General features: G+C 45.8%; 1 protein-coding gene across 1 annotated transcript in view; it reads right to left on the bottom strand.

Moving 5' to 3' along the window:
- Window positions 1–20,841, bottom strand: part of CNOT1 (CCR4-NOT transcription complex subunit 1) — a 101,467-nt gene that overhangs the window by 55,639 nt on the left and 24,987 nt on the right. The window contains 9 exon segments of the mRNA XM_068260314.1: window positions 213–383; window positions 484–570; window positions 651–777; window positions 2,559–2,727; window positions 4,502–4,705; window positions 4,819–4,873; window positions 7,146–7,214; window positions 7,301–7,399; window positions 8,092–8,199. Of these exon segments, the coding sequence (XP_068116415.1) occupies window positions 213–383; window positions 484–570; window positions 651–777; window positions 2,559–2,727; window positions 4,502–4,705; window positions 4,819–4,873; window positions 7,146–7,214; window positions 7,301–7,399; window positions 8,092–8,199 (1,089 nt within the window).

The raw sequence follows: 20,841 nt of genomic DNA, 5'->3' as shown, positions 1-20,841 counted from the left end.
AAAAACCCCCACCGTGCCTTTACATTCTATCTGTCTAACCCCAACTCCCTATATTTCTCCTTCAACCACTCATGTTACTCAACCTTCTTACTACTGTGGTCGCCCGTTCTATTCACCTCACAGCCTAAACCCACTCCCTTCTCCTGGGGTCTACAAAGCCCTCACCTCCAGCCTAACAAATAGTCCATCACAGAGTGCAAAGCCTCAGTTACCTGGCCTTCAGCATGTTTCCAAGGCCGGTAGATGAGCTCTATGGGGAATACATCCATACCAAGCCCCCTCTGGATTCCATACACCACAATCTGAAGACCCTTGCTGTCACGGATCAGAAAGCCTGGATAGTCTAGTTCATAGGCCACTTCCTTAAAGTTCAAGCCGGGATTCTGTAAAAAGGGGGGGAAAAAAACCTTGTTAGAGACCAAGAGCTTCCAGCACAAAACCGACTATATGCCTGGGAAATAAAAATCAGAGACTGCCACTCACCACCTCTTTCACCACATCAATGAGGATCTCCACATTCCAGGTCACACTGTCCTTGTCTTCCCCCCAGATGACAGACGGTGGAAGGGACTGTGAAATACAGAGAGGTTACCACCAATGCCAGGACTTCTAGCATGGCTTCTCCTGCAGCAGCAGCACTGGATACTCACCTGTAAGGAGATGCCATCAGTGAGCCCTGTGTGGGTGCGTGCCATCATGCCCAGGACCCGAGCAACCTGCAACGCCGTCACCCTCCCCACGCCAAACTGAACGATGATATTGCGGCATTCTTCCAGGCTGAAATTATTAAAACAAGACAATTTACAGATCATGGTGAACTCACTTCTAGCTCCGATCACAAATCTTTCATTTTTAGGATTGCTCTGTGTTTTTGTCTGGAATGAGACCACTCTCAACCTCTGCTGGTGAGGCTAGTCCAGGAAAGGCCTTTGTACAAGGCATACGAAGCAACCTTTTCAACTTATACCTACAGCAGTTCCAGAAGTACAACAGCAGAAACAGACAGGCTGAAATCGGATTACTCACTGGAAAGCCAGACTCGAGAGAGAGGCCAAGTAGTGTCAGCAATGCAGTGAGCAGAGTATTTTCTCGACTATGGGATAAGAAGACTGAAATAGTTCAAACATGTGGCCCAAACTCTTCAGTGTGTAATAAAAACTGTAACCAAAGCTGTGGAGCCAGTCCAAAAACAGACCTCTGTAGTGTATCCCTGGTTTTATGCACACCAGAGATGCACTATAAACTTAAGATATAGCTGTAGAGTAGGCCTGCACGATTTTAGGAAAAATGGAATGGCGATTTTTTGCTGTCAAAAATTGCGATTAAGTTTCACGATTTTCTTCAAATCAAGCTTTAGCTAAAAAAAAAAAAAAAAAAACAGCATGCCCTGCAACTTCATTTGTGCAGCAATGTACCAAATAGGAGTCAGGCATACTGGGGAATTATTTATCAACACTAGAAGTAATAGTGATTTAACTTTTGTATTGCCTGGTTAGCATCCTTACTACTGGTTTACCAAATAAAAAAAAATAAAGAATTGATTTTTGATTTTATGCCCGACAGTTACACTTTAAAGGGAACCTTAACTGAGAGGGATATGGATGTTTCCTTTTAAGCAATACCAGTTGCCTGACAGCCCTGCTGATCTCTTTGGCTGCAGTAGTGTGTGAATCACACACCTGAAACCAGCATGCAGCTAATCCAGTGTGACCTCAGTCAGAGGACCTGATCTGCATGCTTGTTCAGGGGGTGTGGCTAAAAGTATTAAAGACACAGGATCAGCAGGGGAGTCAGGCAACTGGTATTTTAAAAGGAAAAATCCATCTCCTCAGTTTAGGTTCCCTTTAAGGCAGAGTATAGGTGACAAAGCGTTAACAAGCAAGAGTTAACACTTCACCACAAAGAAAAGAAAAAAAATGTTTTTTTTAATGTGACACTTTATTAACCACTTAATGACCAGCTGACTTATAAAAACATGCTGGAGCTGTTAAGAGGCTCTAGCAGGATGTTTTTTTATAAGTCAGACAGTGCTGTTGCTGTGCATGTGAGATTATTGGGGGGAGGGGGGACTATATTGTCACCATACTTTGTACTACGGACATAATTAAAATCTTGTGATAACCAGGACAAATAGGCAGATAAAATGTGTGGGTCTTCTGCACAGTAGCAGTGTTTATATTAAAACTATAGGGGATGAAATTGGAGAAAGTGTTTTTTTCATTTTTTTCCTGGTTTTCCCCTTTAAAATGCATAGAAAATTACTGAAAAAATATCAACCTCAAAAAGCCCAATTGGTGGTGAAAAAAAAAAAAAAAATATAGATAATTTATTTGTGATTAGTAGGGATTAAGCTATTGGCAAACGAAAGGGATGAGCACTGAAAGGTGAAAATTGCTTTTGTCCGTTGGGGTAAAATCCGCTTTGGGGTGAAGTGGTTAACAGAAAAAAAACCTTAACTAAATTGTATTTGTAAACTTCTCATAAAGGAGAAATCTGATATCTGCAGCCCATGCATGTCCAGCAGACAAGGCCGGCCCCATCTGCTAATATACACTGACCTGGAACAGGAGCTATATCCCATTTCCTGTATGAAGTCCGCCAGAGAACTGTCCATCATGGTCTTGGTGATCCCTCCAGAGTCAGATAGAATCCGGTCCACTAGGATGTCCCGTTTTTCAGGGTAGAGAAGTGGTGCAAGCACCACTGGACAACGCTCCTGGGGGAAATCTGATGGCAGAGGGGCGGAGTAAAGGGTTATCCAGATAACAGTGCAAAATATCCCTTCATATTTTCCTTCAAAACCATCCAACATCTACATGTCCAAAGCTAAAATGCTTATTAAAAAAATAAATAAATAAATGGAAAATACTGTGATGAGATGCTCTCTACCTGCTTACGTTATAATGTGAAAACAGGCGTAAGAGAACATAGGTTTTTGGGTGCGGTCACATGCACAGATACATAAAATTTACAGTAGAGTCCCGGTTATCCAGAACTAAGCTATCCATCAGTCTCAAAAGCAGGAAATGGCAGCGCTTTCAAATATAGGCAGCAGCAGAATTGACCAGCTGCATAGATGTGCACACAGGCAGATTACACCACTTGCATTCAAAATCGATGCAGCAAAGGAGGCCGTTTGCTTCAAGGACGGCTTGTGCACAGATTGTTCAGTACTAGACTTCCACTACGATGAGGTGCCCTCTCGGAAGAGACCTAACCAATAAACGTTCAAACATAGTTAACCCTCCTGGCGGTACGCAGTTTCGGTGGCTGCGTCCGCGGGAGGGATTTTTTGAATAAAACTTGTTGTAATAGTTGTAGCTAGCACTAGGCTAGCTACCAGTGTCCCCCAAGTCCACCGCACCTCTCTGATCCCGCCTCTTATATTTACCCAGCCACGATCCCGCGAGAGCCGTAGCCTCCGCAATCAGCTTCAGCCATCGCTACGGCGACGGACATGACGTCATGGGCAGTCCCGACCCTCCCCATTAGCAAAGCCTGGAGCTGATTGGGAGGCTGCGCCATCGCGGGATCCCTGGGGGGTACGTATTACGGAGGCGATCGGAGCAGAGCAGAGGGACTTGGACACAGGTAGCTAGCCTAGTGCTAGCTACAAGTATTACAACAAGTTTTATTTTTAAAAAATCCCTCCCGGGGCCATGCAATCCTCTGCGGCCGCTACCCCGGAGTGTGGGTTGGGGTTACCACCAGGAGGGTTAAAGCCTGGGGCCGCTAGCCTATAAATGGTCTACACGTTTTTCAAAGAACAGCAAGAAATAGGCAGCGCTCCTAGTCAGGCTGCAAATAATGAAAAGAAACCAGAGGTGTGCAGCGCCCCCCACAGGCTGATACACACCTTGAATGCAAACCAGAAGCAAACTATGCACTAATCCAGCAGTCTCAACCAAGCAGTACAAATCCCCAGCAGTACTCATTACTTCATACGACGCTTGTGGGCTGTACGTTAAGCCTGGGTTACACAGCTTCACCATGGTTAATATAATTTCAATTACTGGATTTTAACATTAGAGTTCATGGCATGTATATAGAGTGGGGGTATGGTGCTGTAGTAGCAAGGCTTATTTTTTAACTAGGATTCTCAAGCAACCAGAAAGCATCAGCCGATCCCTGCCGGTACTGGATAACAGACTTTACTGTATTAGACTTCCAAAAAAAGATCAATGCCATGCAGCTTCTGAACATGACACTAGAGCTCCATGCTTCCTGTCATGTGACCAGTGTGCCTGGTGCTCTAGTGGCCAGAGGATGCAAGCCGGAGCAAGGGCAGGTTAGCTATACATATTGTATTACGCTTCCCGGCACACACTGTACATAGGCACACATCACCTCCCCCAGGTAATCCACAGATAAGCCAACCACCCTACTACACCGAAAATTTGGTTGGCTTGTCTGCAGTGATACAGCATCTCCATGACTAGTTTGCAATTTTGTTTTCATGAGGATTAGAAGTTCAAACTGTAAATTATTCTACAGAACTTACCTCTGCGTAGGGTCTTCAGAAATGCAACAATCTGCTCCTGCCCAACCCCAAAGGCTCCCTTCTGGCCAAAAAGGAGATTGGAGAGGAGGAGGTGCAAGACCTCTATGGCGATGTCCTGGAAGCCACCTTCTTGGCTGCCACTAACGTCCACGTCCACGTAGGAACGCAGCAGATCCGGCAGCTTCTGCTTCACAAATTGTGCAGCTGTCGGGGGCAAAGAAATAAAAAACACCTCTTACTGTCTGTAAACCCTCCAACATAGCCAAATTCACAAAAAGAAATCCATGTCCTATATAGTGGGTGGTGAGTGCACTTACCAAATCCTCGCAGGTCACTGTTGGAGGAGTTCAGAAGAGCCAAGCCAAAGATCACCTGAAATGAATGATATGGACATGGACTTAGCTTCTGATGCAGAATGACTGATGTAGACAACTTTTACAAACACTTTTTTGAAGCACAAATGTGTTGGGTGAGAGAAGTCCGCAATTAAAATGAGCTTGCCCCATGTGATCTAATCTCCAATCTATACTAAAAACCCCAAACGTTCGGGTCAGGGGAGGTTTCAGGCTTTTCCCTAATTTTCAAAAATGAAGGTGGAATTTGGGGCATGAAGTGTTCAGTGAAGTGTGAATTCATACTAGCATGAAAGGAGTTTTCACCGTTCAATTTAGCATTTTTCTGTGTTGCCGCTTTTTTGTGCAGTGTGAAAGGGCCCTTAAAGAAGAACTCCAGTGAAAATGTAATAAAAAAAGGTTTCATTTTTACACTAATTATGTATAAGGCCCTGTTCAGACTATGTGCGTTGCTAGCCGTTTTGAGGGAACGGGTACAATATACGCATAGAAAGGCCTATCAATGCTTTCCAATGGCCTAGTTCACATGTATGCGTATGAGACGCATACGTTTCTCATCCGCATTGCTGCACGCAGTTCTGTGCGTCACGCATAGAAACGGACAAAATGAAAGTCTAGGTGCTGACATCACACTGTGGGAGGGGTTTTACCACAATATCCGCCATACAGCGCCCCCTGATGGTCCGTTTGTGAAAAGGAAAAGATTTCTCATGGGAAAGGTGGTACCAGCTACTGATTGGGATGAAGTGCAATTGTTGGTCACAGTTTCTCTATAAGCGCACATGCCTTTACACTCTGTTAAATGGAAAAAAATTCCAGACGTTCGTAATTTGAATCTAATCCCAGTTTGGAAACTAAGGCGTAGATTTCAATTACCGCATCGCACTTTCCTGCCGCAACTGCTGATCAAGCCGCTCTCCCTCCGCAGTGGCCCACTCTGCTGCTGCTATGGCAGAGAGCCGTGTGCCATCAAGAGCCAATTTCATTGTGGGACGTAGGAGAGTCCCTTTTTCTGTCCCAGAAAGTCTCTGGTCCAGAAGTACTGCACATGTGCACAAGGATCCCGGCTACGGGAGTGCGACTGCGAGCAGCATGGCCGCACATGTGCAGAAGCTGCCAACCCAACTGCTGCAGAGCATACCCTGGGAAACTGCCAGAGAGCGGGGAGCTGCAGCGAGGGACACATGGGGCTGGGCGAGTCCCAGGATAAAGCGGAATGAAACCCAGAACAGCATTCAAAGGGTTACACACAGAACTTCGAAGTTCCCTGCCAGTAAAGCTGGATGCATCAGAACTTTAGATAATGTTATCTTGAGTTTACATTTCTCACTTGATGCAATTAAACAAACAATTTGACACTGCAGGCTCTCCTGTACACAGAATCATAAAGCATTTCTGCTTGTTAGAAGATGAATAAAGCAGTTATAAATAAAATGCAAAGTCAGCTCTCAGGGCAAAAAAAAAAAGTGTACTTTGGGAATGTATAATTTCTAAATAAATAATAATATACTTAGGCACAAAAGCAATATGATAACTGCATGGCATATAAAAAGGTAGAAAAACATGTTTATTGAATATTATGTCAGGGTTTTACACAGCTTTAAAGGGGCACTACAACGAAAAACTGTAAAATTTAAAATATGTGCAAACATATACAAATAAGTACATTTTTTCCAGTGTAAAATTAGCCATACATTACTATTCTTCTATGTTGCTGTCACTTACAGTAGGTAGTAGAAATCTGACAGAAGTGACAGGTTTTGGACTAGTCCATCTCTTCATAGGGGATTCTCAGCAAGGCTTTTATTCCTTATAAAGATATGCTCTAATAAAGTATTTAAACAATGATGCTGGCCAGCTTCCCCGTTCCCTACACAGTTTTTTGGCAGTTGGACAGAGCAACTGCCATTCACTAAGTGCTTTTGAAAATCTCTCCTTGAGAATCCCCTATAAAGTGATGGACTAGTCCAAAACCTGTCACTTCTGTCAGATTTCTACTGCCTACTGTAAGTGACAGCAACATAGGAGAAAAGTAATTCATGGCTCATTTTACTCTGGAAAACCTGTACTTATTTCTATATGTTTGCACATATTTTAAATTTTACAGTTTTTCGCTGTAGTGCCCCTTTAAGTAAATCTTGATTTTTTTTTTAAATTGGCAGATGTATCCATTAATGCAAATTTGCATGATGAAAAATACATGAGCAGCAGCCAGGTTTGAACCCCGGGTTAGACTGAACATAATACAGATTAGCTGATCCTCCATGCAGTTTTCTGAAACGGGCACTTACCTCCTGAACTTTGCTGAGCTTTAGCACCTTACTCAGCTGGGCGAATAGATGGGGAGATGGCTTTAGACTCTACAACACAAAGGAGAAAATACATAAGATGAAAGACTGAGAATGTGACGCCAGTACAGCAGAAGCAGCAAGTCCCCCATACCGACCTTCTGGTAGTGCAATGGATTGTCAATGGCGTACGAGAGGGTGGAGATGAAGTTGGGCTTGGTTATCAGAGACGCACACTCTTGGATCAGAAACTGGGTCTACAAGACAAAAAGGAACGCAAGTTACATTGGAAGGGAGAGAAAGGGCTTGCCGTGTAGTGCTTCAGCTGTGACCAGGTGGCATCCTGTTCAATTGATTTCTGAACAATTAGGGGCGGGGCAACAGCATTGGCAGATCGATGGCCTATAGCTTGGCGCTGCATCAATCGGTGCAACTCTGCAGCTCGTTCAATTTTCTATCGATTCCCTGCTGAAATCTATTGGAAATTGTGCAGTATATGGTAGGAATCAATTGCTTCTGAACTAAATCTTTTCAGAATGGAATTGGAACATTGGGTGGAAATCTACAAGTGTATGGCCAGCCTTAGACTGGAGAAGGAGTCCGGGGAGCTCTTGTTGGGAAAGGGGTAGGGGCTTGTCTGTGGGCTGTGCTACACTCCTGGTACAGACACAGAACATTTATATTGTGCTTTTCTCCTGGTGGACTCAAAGCAACAGTGCTGCAGCTACTAGGGGGTGCTCTATAGGCAGTAGCAGTGTTAGTGAGTCTTGCCCAAGGTCTCCTTACTCAATAGGTGCTGGCTTACTGCACAAGCAGAGTTGAGATTGGAAAAACAAAAACCCCACCACTGTAAGCGATGTGAAGTGTAGGGATTCCTGGAAATGACACACACTGCACAGCACTGCCTTCCTTTCACTTTGCTTAAACCGTGTAATCTTCAGACACCCACCTGATGAAAATCTTTACCACTGCTTTTACCATCGCCACTGAAATCCACATGTGAGAATAAGCAGCGTAACAAGTGTCTGTCTGCCTCCGGACCGTGCCGATTCACAATCTGTGCGGGACACAAAGTGACATGCTTATACAACACATTACATGGCAGCTTCATGACCAGAGGGTACACATCAGTTATACCACCTCCATGCAGTGTCTAGCTCATACCGCACATCACAGTGTACACATCAGTTATACCACCTCCATGCAGTGTCCAGCTCATACCGCACATCACAGTGTACACATCAGTTATACCACCTCCATGCAGTGTCCAGCTCATACCGCACATCACAGTGTACACATCAGTTATACCACCTCCATGCAGTGTCCAGCTCATACCGCACATCAGTGTGTACACATCAATTATACCACCTCCATGCAGTGTCCAGCTCATACCGCACATCACAGTGTACACATCAGTTATACCACCTCCATGCAGTGTCCAGCTCATACCGCACATCACAGTGTACACATCAATTATACCACCTCTATGCAGTGTCCAGCTCATACCGCACATCACAGTGTACACATCAGTTATACCACCTCCATGCAGTGTCCAGCTCATACCGCACATCACAGTGTACACATCAGTTATACCACCTCCATGCAGTGTCCAGCTCATACCGCACATCAGTGTGTACACATCAGTTATACCACCTCCATGCAGTGTCCAGCTCATACCGCACATCACAGTGTACACATCAATTATACCACCTCCATGCAGTGTGAGGGACAACAGATTCAGGAATGCTGAAAACAGACTGCACAGGTGAGCTCTCATACTACATGGGACTTGTTAACCACTTAAGGACCGGGCTATTGTGGCCGATTCTGTGCTGCGTGGGCTCTCCAGCCCACAGCACAGATCGGGAACCAGGCAGGGCGATCAGACTTCCCCTCCCCTTTTTCCCCACTAGGGGGATGACCTGCTGGGGGGGGGTCCTGACCGCCGCCGCTCCGTGTGGCCGAGCGGGGGAGCTCCTCAAAGCCCCCCTCCACAGCGATTTCCGCCCTCCTTTCCTCTCCCTCCCCCATTCCCTATGGGCTGCGCAGGACAGATATCCGTCCTGCGCCACCTAGGATAGGCTTCAGCCTATCAAATGCCGGCGATCCCTGGCCAATCAGAGGCCTGGGATCGCCGATCTCCTTTACGGGCAGCGTCGTATTGATGTAAACAGTGGGGATTTCTTCCCCGCGTGTTTACATTTCGCCTGCGAGCCGCGATCGGAGGCTCGCAGGCAGTTCACGGAGACTCCCTCCGTGAACGGACATGGAACAGCCGCTAGAATGAGCGGCCGTTTCCATGTAAAACCACAAACGACCAGCCGCCGCCCATCGGCGTTAGCTGGTGGTTAAGTGGTTAAATTGGGCAATTATTGGCCATACGAGATTGGATGTGTGTAGACACCTTAACAATACTATGGGGTTAGTAAACAAAATACTCGTTAAGATTAGTAAGCGATGTGCTGAAATGCTACCTTGTCGAATGAGGCTTCTGCCATCTTTTCTACTAGAGGTTTTATACTCGGTACACACGATACAACTGTCAGATCAAATTTCCAACATAATCTTCCATAGAATTGAACAGATAAATCGACTGGATTTCAGATTGGACCTGTCGGGACTAATCAATCTGACAGTAAATCTATCAGAGAATTGTAAGGTGTGTACTAAGCATTAGACGTTATGTCTAATATACTGACATTTGAAGCGGCAACATATGAAATTTCTAGCACAATATAAAAATGTTCTTTCTTAAAAACCGATGACATCACTCAGCTTTATGCGAGAGATATCTCCCATGATGCATCACTGCTGAAAATGTAAATACCCCTAAGAAACCAAACACACATCCAAAGCTGCTGGAGTGAAGAGGGGGCCTATTGACTTGACAGAACCACGCTAATTCCATGCATACAGCTGTTTCGGATCTCATCAGTGCAAAGCATGGATAAATGAGGCTCCTTGAGGAAGAACTTGGTCATTCGAGTGTTACCGAGAACCCAAAAAGCTCAGAGTGACACATCCACTAGGATATTGCAAGAGGCTTAAAGAAACCAAAAAGCTCTTTTTACTTTAAGAAAAAAAAAAAGGCGAAACGCTAGCTGAGCAGCCGGGGGGCAGCCGCACAATAAGCCGGATTCTCAGCAGAGGCGGTAGTTAGAGTTTCACCTGCCATGTGTATGGGCCTTAAGCCTGGTACACACCATGCAATTTCCCGTCAAACAGATGAGTCAAACAGATGGGTTGATAATTTACAACAAATCATATCTGATTTCCGATTGATTCTGATCACTTCTATACGTAGGACCTGTCGGAAATTATCTATCTGATGGGAAATTGCATGGTGTGCATCAGGCACTGAAGAGAGCCCGAGGTGGGATGAGAAGAAGAAAAAAAAAAATTATAACCAACCTAGACTACCTGCTCTGGGCAGATCAGGTAGTCTCCACCCTCGCCGCTCCTTTGGCCTGCAATGAATAGTTTTCATGACCTCTGGGTCGCGACACTGGAAAGAGAGATCTCCCTCTGCCCCAGTGCGCAGGGAGGTGGGGAAGCAGTAGGGGGTGTGGCCAGGGAGAGCGCAGCTCAGCAAAGCCTGCAGGAATGCCCCTAGTGGACGTTTTGCGCAGCGAATCCCTCTCCTTCCAGTGGGACACACAGACTACACACACACACACACCAGACACCACACACACTGTACACACAGACGACACACACACACACGACACACACACAGACGACACACACACACACAGACGACACACACACACAGACGACACACACACACAGACGACACACACACACACAGACGACACACACACACACACACACAGACGACACACACACACACACACAGACGACACACACACACACACACACACACACACACACACACACACACACACACAGACGACACACACACACACACACACACACACAGACGACACACACACACACAGACGACACACACACACACACACACACACACACACACAGACGACACACACACACACACAGACGACACACACACACAGACGACACACACACACAGACGACACACACACACAGACGACACACACACACAGACGACACACACACACACAGACGACACACACACACAGACGACACACACACACACACAGACGACACACACACAGATGACACACACACACAGACGACACACACACACACACAGACGACACACACACACAGACGACACACACACACACACACAGACGACACACACACACACAGACGACACACACACACACAGACGACACACACACACACACGACACACACACACACACAGACGACACACACACAGACGACACACACACAGACGACACACACACACACACACAGACGACACACACACGACACACACACACACACACAGACGACACACACACAGACGACACACACACGACACACACACACACACAGACGACACACACACACACACACACACACAGACGACACACACACACACACAGACGACACACACACACACACACGACACACACACACACACAGACGACACACACACACACACACACACACACACACACACAGACGACACACACACACACACAGACGACACACACACACACACAGACGACACACACACACACAGACGACACACACACACACAGACGACACACACACACACAGACGACACACACACACACAGACGACACACACACACACAGACGACACACACACACACAGACGACACACACACACACGACACACACACACAGACGACACACACACAGACGACACACACACAGACGACACACACACAGACGACACACACACAGACGACACACACACAGACGACACACACACAGACGACACACACACAGACGACACACACACAGACGACACACACACTAAAAGATAAACAGCATAACCACCTTTACATAAACATTTTTGTTACAGCTTATACAAATCCTGCAATAATTCTGCAGTCTACTTCCTGCTTTCATGGAAGCAAACAGGGTTAACATCCTGTGTTTACATATCAGCTGCTCTGTTGAGGCAGAGGATATTCCTGAGCGGACACAGCTGAAAGATACAAATTACCCTTGTGACTAGACACGAGGGGGAATTAGATATGCTAAAAACTCTAAGGCCTGGTGCACACCAAAACCCGCTAGCAGATCCGCAAAATGCTAGCAGATTTTGAAACGCTTTTTCTTCTTTTTCTGTAAGCGTTTCAGCTAGCGTTTTGCGGTTTTGTGAAGCGTTTTTGGTGTAGTAGATTTCATGTATTGTTACAGTAAAGCTGTTACTGAACAGCTTCTGTAACAAAACCGCCTGGAAAACCGCTCTGAACTGCTGTTTTTCAGAGCGGTTTGCGTTTTTCCTATACTTAACATTGAGGCAGAAACGCCTCCGCAATCCAAAAAATGCCTCACCCCGGGAGTATGCGTTTCAGCAAAACTCCTCCCGCTCTGGTGTGAACCACCCCATTGAGATACATTGACCAAGCGTATCCGCAAGCGGCTGCAAAACCGCCTGAAAACCCGCTCGGTGTGCCCCATCGCTTAATGCATACAGGGTGCATGTCTCCATGTTTTCCTTTTGTCCTGTAATTTTGAGTGTGGAGTCGCACTTGCTTGGCTTCCATCAATTTCAGATGGTCAGGTGTGCAGATCTAATAGTCCCGGACACCATGGGACTCAAACTGTGGCAAATGAAGAGAAAGATCCGCACCACCTTCAGAAAAGCTTAGTCTGTTTTATTGGAAAAAAACATACAAATTTAAAAAGAACTTTAAGGCAGGACAGTCCACTGTTTCGGGCTCCTGCCCATCTTCATGCTGCCTAGTTCTGAAGTAACATACAAAAACACCAACATATATACAGAGAAACAACCAATCACTGAGTATATACTAATTAGAGGACCTGATGGGAAACAGCCTATTTACATATCTAGTCACACCTCCAACTCCCCCATTGGTGGATCTGAGCAAGATCCAAACATTCAAAAAATAACTGTCAATAATGGCTGAATAAAAAAATATCAAAATCAGGCATGCCTCTAAGATGTATTGGCAAGATATCAGCCAAAACGCCATGGTGGAATATGCTGAATAGCAGAAAAAATCCAAAAAGTAACATTTTATTAAAGAAAACAAAACATCAAAATCCGCATGGAAATGACACATAAACGCATCAATACGACGCGACGCCATACCCGCATACGCGTATAGATGACGTAATAATGCATATCCTCTATCTAGACTACTGACGATCAAAAATACGCATCTATGCCGGACGTATATACACATGAGACAAGCGCTCAAAAAATGACGCATAAACGTATAAAAAATTACGTATCAATAAAACAATCGCCTAGAAAGTGCCACATGAACGCGTCCTAACTATACGCAATCTTTGCGACTAAAAATACGCGTAAAATTAACCAAACACCAAAAAATGCCGAAAAAATGCCGAAAAATGCCAAAAAAATGCCGAAAAAATGTCAAAAAAAGCCGAAAAAATGTCAAATAAATGCCAAAAAAATGCCAAGAAAATGCTGAAAAAATGCCAAAAACATAAAAATGCCATATATGAAAAAATCATGCCAAATCATACTCTTTATTTAACCCACTATTCACAGTGTCAAGTTCTCTGATCCATTTAGATTCTAACTTCAATAATCTAGACAATCTATCACCCCCTTTATTATCCTGTTTAACCCCAAAACAGGATAATAAAGGGGGTGATAGATTGTCTAGATTATTGAAGTTAGAATCTAAATGGATCAGAGAACTTGACACTGTGAATAGTGGGTTAAATAAAGAGTATGATTTGAGACTAGATTGGTGATACTGATAGACTCATAGATATTTATAGGCCTTATTAGCTTTCTTTTATTGGATATTTTTTATTATACTACCAATCATCTGATATACCATTGGTGGAAAGTGCTGAATTGATTTTTTTCATATATGGCATGATTTTTTCATATATGGCATTTTTATGTTTTTGGCATTTTTTCAGCATTTTCTTGGCATTTTCTTGGCATTTGACATTTTTTCGGCTTTTTTTTGAAATTTTTTCGGCTTTTTTTGGCATTTTTCGGCATTTTTTGGTGTTTGGTTAATTTTACGCGTATTTTTAGTCGCAAAGATTGCGTATAGTTAGGACGCGTTCATGTGGCACTTTCTAGGCGATTGTTTTATTGATACGTAATTTTTTATACGTTTATGCGTCATTTTTTGAGCGCTTGTCTCATGTGTATATACGTCCGGCATAGATGCGTATTTTTGATCGTCAGTAGTCTAGATAGAGGATATGCATTATTACGTCATCTATACGCGTATGCGGGTATGGCGTCGCGTCGTATTGATGCGTTTATGTGTCATTTCCATGCGGATTTTGATGTTTTGTTTTCTTTAATAAAATGTTACTTTTTGGATTTTTTCTGCTATTCAGCATATTCCACCATGGCGTTTTGGCTGATATCTTGCCAATACATCTTAGAGGCATGCCTGATTTTGATATTTTTTTATTCAGCCATTATTGACAGTTATTTTTTGAATGTTTGGATCTTGCTCAGATCCACCAATGGGGGAGTTGGAGGTGTGACTAGATATGTAAATAGGCTGTTTCCCATCAGGTCCTCTAATTAAGTATATACTCAGTGATTGGTTGTTTCTCTGTATATATGTTGGTGTTTTTGTATGTTACTTCAGAACTAGGCAGCATGAAGATGGGCAGGAGCCCGAAACAGTGGACTGTCCTGCCTTAAAGTTCTTTTTAAATTTGTATGTTTTTTTCCAATAAAACAGACTAAGCTTTTCTGAAGGTGGTGCGGATCTTTCTCTTCATTTTCCTTTTGTCCTGTGTAAGAGTCCAGGTCCAGTCATACTTTCAGTCATCGGCCCTGAACAAGCATGCAGATCAGATGTTTGCCAAAAAAAATCTGGCTAAATTAGCTGTATGCTCGTTTCAGTTGTGTGATTCAGACACTACTGATGCATGAAAGACCAGGAGTATAGCAGGCAACTGGCGTTTACAAAGGAAATAAATATGGCAGCCCCATCTTACTCAACTTCAGCTGGACCTGAACTCTTGCACATGACACAAGGAAATCAGAGAATGCACCCTATGTGTTTTTAGAGAGAAGAGCCTGTCTAATAACCTTTCATCAAGTAATCACAAGTGTAATTGATCTCTTAGCTGTGTCAGCTCAAATTTGGCAGTCCTTGGCAGACACCACTAAACTGTAAATCAGAATGTTAACCCTTAAAGGGGCACTATGGCAAAAACATTGTAAAATGTTAAATATGTGCAAACATAACCAAACAAGAAATGCATTGTTTCCAGAGTAAAATGAGCCATACATTACTTTTCTCCCATGTTCCTGTCACTTACAGTAGGTAGTAGAAATCTGACAGAAGTGACAGGTTTTGGACTAGTCAATCTCTTTATAGGGGATTCTCAGATATATATGTATTTTCAAAAGCACTTAGTGAATGGCAGTTGCTCTGTCCAACTGCCAAAAAACTGCAGCGAGCAGGGAAGCTGGCCAGCATCATTGTTTAAATCCTTTTTAGGGAATATCTTTATAAAAGAATAAAAGCCTTGCTGAGAATCCCCTATGAAGAGATGGACTAGTCCAAAACCTGTCGCTTCTGTCAGATTTCTACTACCTTCTGTAAGTGACAGCAACATAGGAGAAAAGTAATTCATGGCTCGTTGCAGTTATTATACAGTTGCTATTCCTGGTGTTGGAATGCAGTGAATTATGCAGGATACCCACTTGTATGGCGATTTCCCTTGTTTCAGCATCATCAGAAACACTTCCTATAGCTATATATTGGTACCAGAGCTGTACCTGAAAGCACTTAAAGTGAACCTAAACTGAAACAAACACACCCAAAAAAAAAACCAAACCACTTTACCTGGGGCTTCTAGCAGCCACCTGTGCCACGCGGTCACCGAAGTATCCTGCAGTTCCCCAGTTTGTTTTTATTATTTGTTGCGCACCCCCGGTCCACACACCTCTTAATGGCGCTCCTGTATACAGGAGAGCTCTATGCATGAGCACTATGAAAAAGATCTCCACTGCACATGCACATACTGCTCCCTGCAACATAAGCGTGAGCGATGAAGTGTGCAGCCACAGCCGTGCATACACAGTGCGTTGGAATGAAGGAACACTTAGTGACAGCAAAGGCACAGGGCGGATGCAGAAGCCCCAGGTAAGTTTAGGTTCACTTTAAGATGTTGCCAACTGTGATAAAGTTAGAATGTAAATCAGGGTGAGGACAGATTTTACAAATCATACATAAATTTATAAATGAATATTGTAGAATATTGTAAAAATAATTCTGGAGCTAGTGTGGTTTAGGTGAACCAGCAAAACAGACCAAAGGGAACAGTTCTGCGAACACTGCAATGTCTGCTTCTTAAAGCATTCCAATTGGCTGAATAGAGTGGGCGTATTTCTACAATCCAGCTGAAACCTAGGAGGTATGAGAGGGTGCTGTCCACCCAATCACATCAGGATGATAAAATTATATTGAAGCAGGTTCTTTCTCCGCCCCTCCCCAGAATCCCAAACAGATATGAAGTGGAGCAGAGGCTGGCTTATTGCGTGGGAATAAAGGGGAGTGGTCATGCCTCACCGCCTGTAACTAACAGCTTAAAAAGTTTACCGGCGACAGGGCCGCAGGGAAAACATACATCCCTGGGGCTCCCTCCAGCCTAATCCGGCCTGATTGCTCCCACGCCATCCTTTTCCGACTGTCCGCCCGCCACAGAAAATCAGTCAGTCGGCACATGCGCATTCCAGCCAGACGCACTCCTATTGTTGGGAGCGTTCTGAGCCTGCATAGTACTACGCAGGCGCAACGTACACAGCCTGGCCGCGCATGCACAGTTTCCCCCGGACCAGAGGACTTTCCAAGGCCAATTGCAAAAGAATAGCAAGTCAGAAGAGGATACCGTGGAGCAATGAGGCCGGAGGAAGCCCCAGGTAAGTATATTTTATCCATGTTTCCCTGTCTTAGGGTCACCAAAAATCAGTGAATTGCATAAAGACAAGCTTATGTCAGGATGCCAATGAGGTAACAGGAGGCGACGGTATGGCCAGGGCTGAGGGGTTGGAGGTTTCATAAACCGAGATAAAGTAACAGGAGGCGACGGTATGGCCAGGGCTGAGGGAAAAGAAAAGAGAAAAGACCGAGAGCCCAAAATAGTGTAGTATGTTTTTGTAGGGGATGAGATTAATGAAAGTAAGTAATATACTCACAAGTCAGGGTTGCCTCAAGAGCAACCACTGTAAACGCAGGTGGGGAGAACAAGCCTGTCCCCACTCAGGAGTAAAACGTCGCTCTCTGTGGATAGAGGAATTGTAGGGCAGGTCACCCTTCCACCAAGGGTGGACTTCTGAATATAAGAAGGTGTACAGAGGCGCCGGAAGTATAAAAGTGGCTAAAAGGTTTAAAATGTTTTGGTCGCGGTGGTGGACCGGCCGACCACAAACGGACAACAAGGCTGTTGTTTTTAAATAAATATACACAAAATTTATTCAGAAAGCTCCCAGCAAATAGTCGCAACGCGTTTCACGGGTAGCAACCCGCTTCTTCAGGCAATAGGGGGCAGGAGCAACAACACTGCAAATGACAGAGATACATAGCAGGCATCAGCATACTGTGTGTGGTACATTGTACAGGGTAAGTAAGTTACATATACACATAGCTTTTCTGGTGTGAATAGTGTTACCAAATATAAACTGTCACCAACAAGTCATAAAACATAATTAAACTTGTATAACATATTGCTTGGTTGAGGTGTGTGTGTCCATAATGTATGGACCTTAGTGTTGTTCCCATGAGGAGAGTCTATTTGTGGGCTGTGTTGGCTTAGTAGCAATTAGTGCTGCTTGAGAGATAAGTGCTTGCTGCATTAAGTGGAGTGAGCTAGTAGGGCTGAGGGGTTGAAGGTTTCATAAACTGAGAGGAGGTAACAGGAGGGGATGGCATGGCCAGGGCTGAGGGGATGGAGGTTTCATAAACTGAGAGGAGGTAACAGGAGGTGACGGCATGGCCAGGGCTGAGGGGTTGGAGGCTTTATAAACTGAGATGACGTAACAGGAGGTGACGGCATGGCCAGGGCTGAGGGGTTGGAGGTTTCATAAACTGAGAGGAGGTAACAGGAGGGGATGGCATGGCCAGGGCTGAGGGGATGGAGGTTTCATAAACTGAGAGGAGGTAACAGGAGGTGACGGCATGGCCAGGGCTGAGGGGTTGGAGGCTTTATAAACTGAGATGACGTAACAGGAGGTGACGGTATGGCCAGGGCTGAGGGGTTGGAGGTTTCATAAACTGAGAGGAGGTAACAGGAGGTGACGGTATGGCCAGGGCTGAGGGGTTGGAGGTTTCATAAACTGAGCGGAGGTAACAGGAGGGGACGGTATGGCCAGGGCTGAGGGGTTGGAGGTTTCATAAACTGAGAGGAGGTAACAGGAGGGGACGGTATGGCCAGGGCTGAGGGGTTGGAGGTTTCATAAACTGAGAGGAGGTAACAGGAGGTGACGGTATGGCCAGGGCTGAGGGGTTGGAGGTTTCATAAACTGAGCGGAGGTAATAGGAGGGGACGGTAGGGCCAGGGCTGAGGGGTTGGAGGTTTCATAAACTGAGAGGAGGTAACAGGAGGGGACGGTATGGCCAGGGCTGAGGGGTTGGAGGTTTCATAAACTGAGAGGAGGTAACAGGAGGTGACGGTATGGCCAGGGCTGAGGGGTTGGAGGTTTCATAAACTGAGCGGAGGTAACAGGAGGGGACGGTATGGCCAGGGCTGAGGGGTTGGAGGTTTCATAAACTGAGAGGAGGTAACAGGAGGTGACGGTATGGCCAGGGCTGAGGGGATGGAGGTTTCATAAACTGAGCGGAGGTAACAGGAGGTGACGGTATGGCCAGGGCTGGGGGGTTGGAGGTTTCATAAACTGAGAGGAGGTAACAGGAGGTGACGGTATGGCCAGGGCTGAGGGGTTGGAGGTTTCATAAACTGAGAAGTAACAGGAGGTGACGGCATGGCCAGGGCTGAGGGGATGGAGGTTTCATAAACCGAGATGAAGTAACAGGAGGTGACGGTATGGCCAGGGCTGAGGGGTTGGAGGTTTCATAAACTGAGCGGAGGTAATAGGAGGGGACGGTAGGGCCAGGGCTGAGGGGTTGGAGGTTTCTTAAACTGAGCGGAGGTAACAGGAGGTGACTGTATGGCCAGGGCTGAGGGGTTGGAGGTTTCATAAACTGAGCGGAGGTAACAGGAGGCGACGGTATGGCCAGGGCTGAGGGGTTGGAGGTTTCATAAACTGAGAGGAGGTAACAGGAGGCGACGGTATGGCCAGGGCTGAGGAGTTGGAGGTTTCATAAACAGAGGAGGTAACGGTATGGCCAGGGCTGAGGGGATGGAGGTTTCATAAACTGAGAGGAGGTAACAGGAGGCGACGGTATGGCCAGGGCTGAGGGGTTGGAGGTTTCATAAACTGAGAGGAGGTAACAGGAGGTGACGGTATGGCCAGGGCTGAGGGGTTGAAGGTTTCATAAACTGAGAGGAGGTAACAGGAGGTGACGGCATGGCCAGGGCTGAGGGGTTGGAGGTTTCATAAACTGAGAGGAGGTAACAGGAGGTGACGGTATGGCCAGGGCTGAGGGGTTGGATGTTTCATAAACTGAGAGGAGGTAAAAGGAGGTGACGGTATGGCCAGGGCTGAGGGTTGGATGTTTCATAAACTGAGAGGAGGTAAAAGGAGGTGACGGTATGGCCAGGGCTGAGGGTTGGAGGTTTCATAAACTGAGAGGAGGTAACAGGAGGTGACGGTATGGCCAGGGCTGAGGGTTGGAGGTTTCATAAACTGAGAGGAGGTAACAGGAGGTGACGGTATGGCCAGGGCTGAGGGTTGGAGGTTTCATAAACTGAGAGGAGGTAACAGGAGGTGACGGTATGGCCAGGGCTGAGGGTTGGAGGTTTCATAAACTGAGAGGAGGTAACAGGAGGCGACGGTATGGCCAGGGCTGAGGAGTTGGAGGTTTTATAAACTGAGATGACGTAACAGGAGGTGACGGTATGGCCAGGGCTGAGGGGTTGGAGGTTTCATAAACAGAGGGGGTAACAGGAGGGGATGGCATGGCCAGGGCTGAGGGGATGGAGGTTTCATAAACTGAGAGGAGGTAACAGGAGGTGACGGTATGGCCAGGGCTGAGGGGTTGGAGGTTTCATAAACTGAGAGGAGGTAACAGGAGGCGACGGTATGGCCAGGGCTGAGGGGTTGGAGGTTTCATAAACTGGAGAGGAGGTAACAGGAGGTGACGGTATGGCCAGGGCTGAGGGGTTGGAGGTTTCATAAACTGGAGAGGAGGTAACAGGAGGTGACGGTATGGCCAGGGCTGAGGGGTTGGAGGTTTCATAAACTGGAGAGGAGGTAACAGGAGGTGACGGTATGGCCAGGGCTGAGGGGTTGGAGGTTTCATAAACTGAGATGAAGTAACAGGAGGCGACGGTATGGCCAGGGCTGAGGGGTTGGAGGTTTCATAAACTGAGAAGTAACAGGAGGTGACGGCATGGCCAGGGCTGGGGGGTTGGAGGTAGGGCTGCACGATATATCGTTTTTTAATCGAAATTACGATTTGCATCATCACGATTTCAGTATCGTCAGAGTGGAGATTTTTTTTTTTT

Source organism: Hyperolius riggenbachi, chromosome 11 (genome assembly GCF_040937935.1).
Source record: "Hyperolius riggenbachi isolate aHypRig1 chromosome 11, aHypRig1.pri, whole genome shotgun sequence".
NCBI lineage: Eukaryota > Metazoa > Chordata > Amphibia > Anura > Hyperoliidae > Hyperolius > Hyperolius riggenbachi.
The sequence above is the reverse complement of the archived record's forward strand: the minus strand, read 5'-3'. Positions and strand labels throughout refer to the sequence as shown.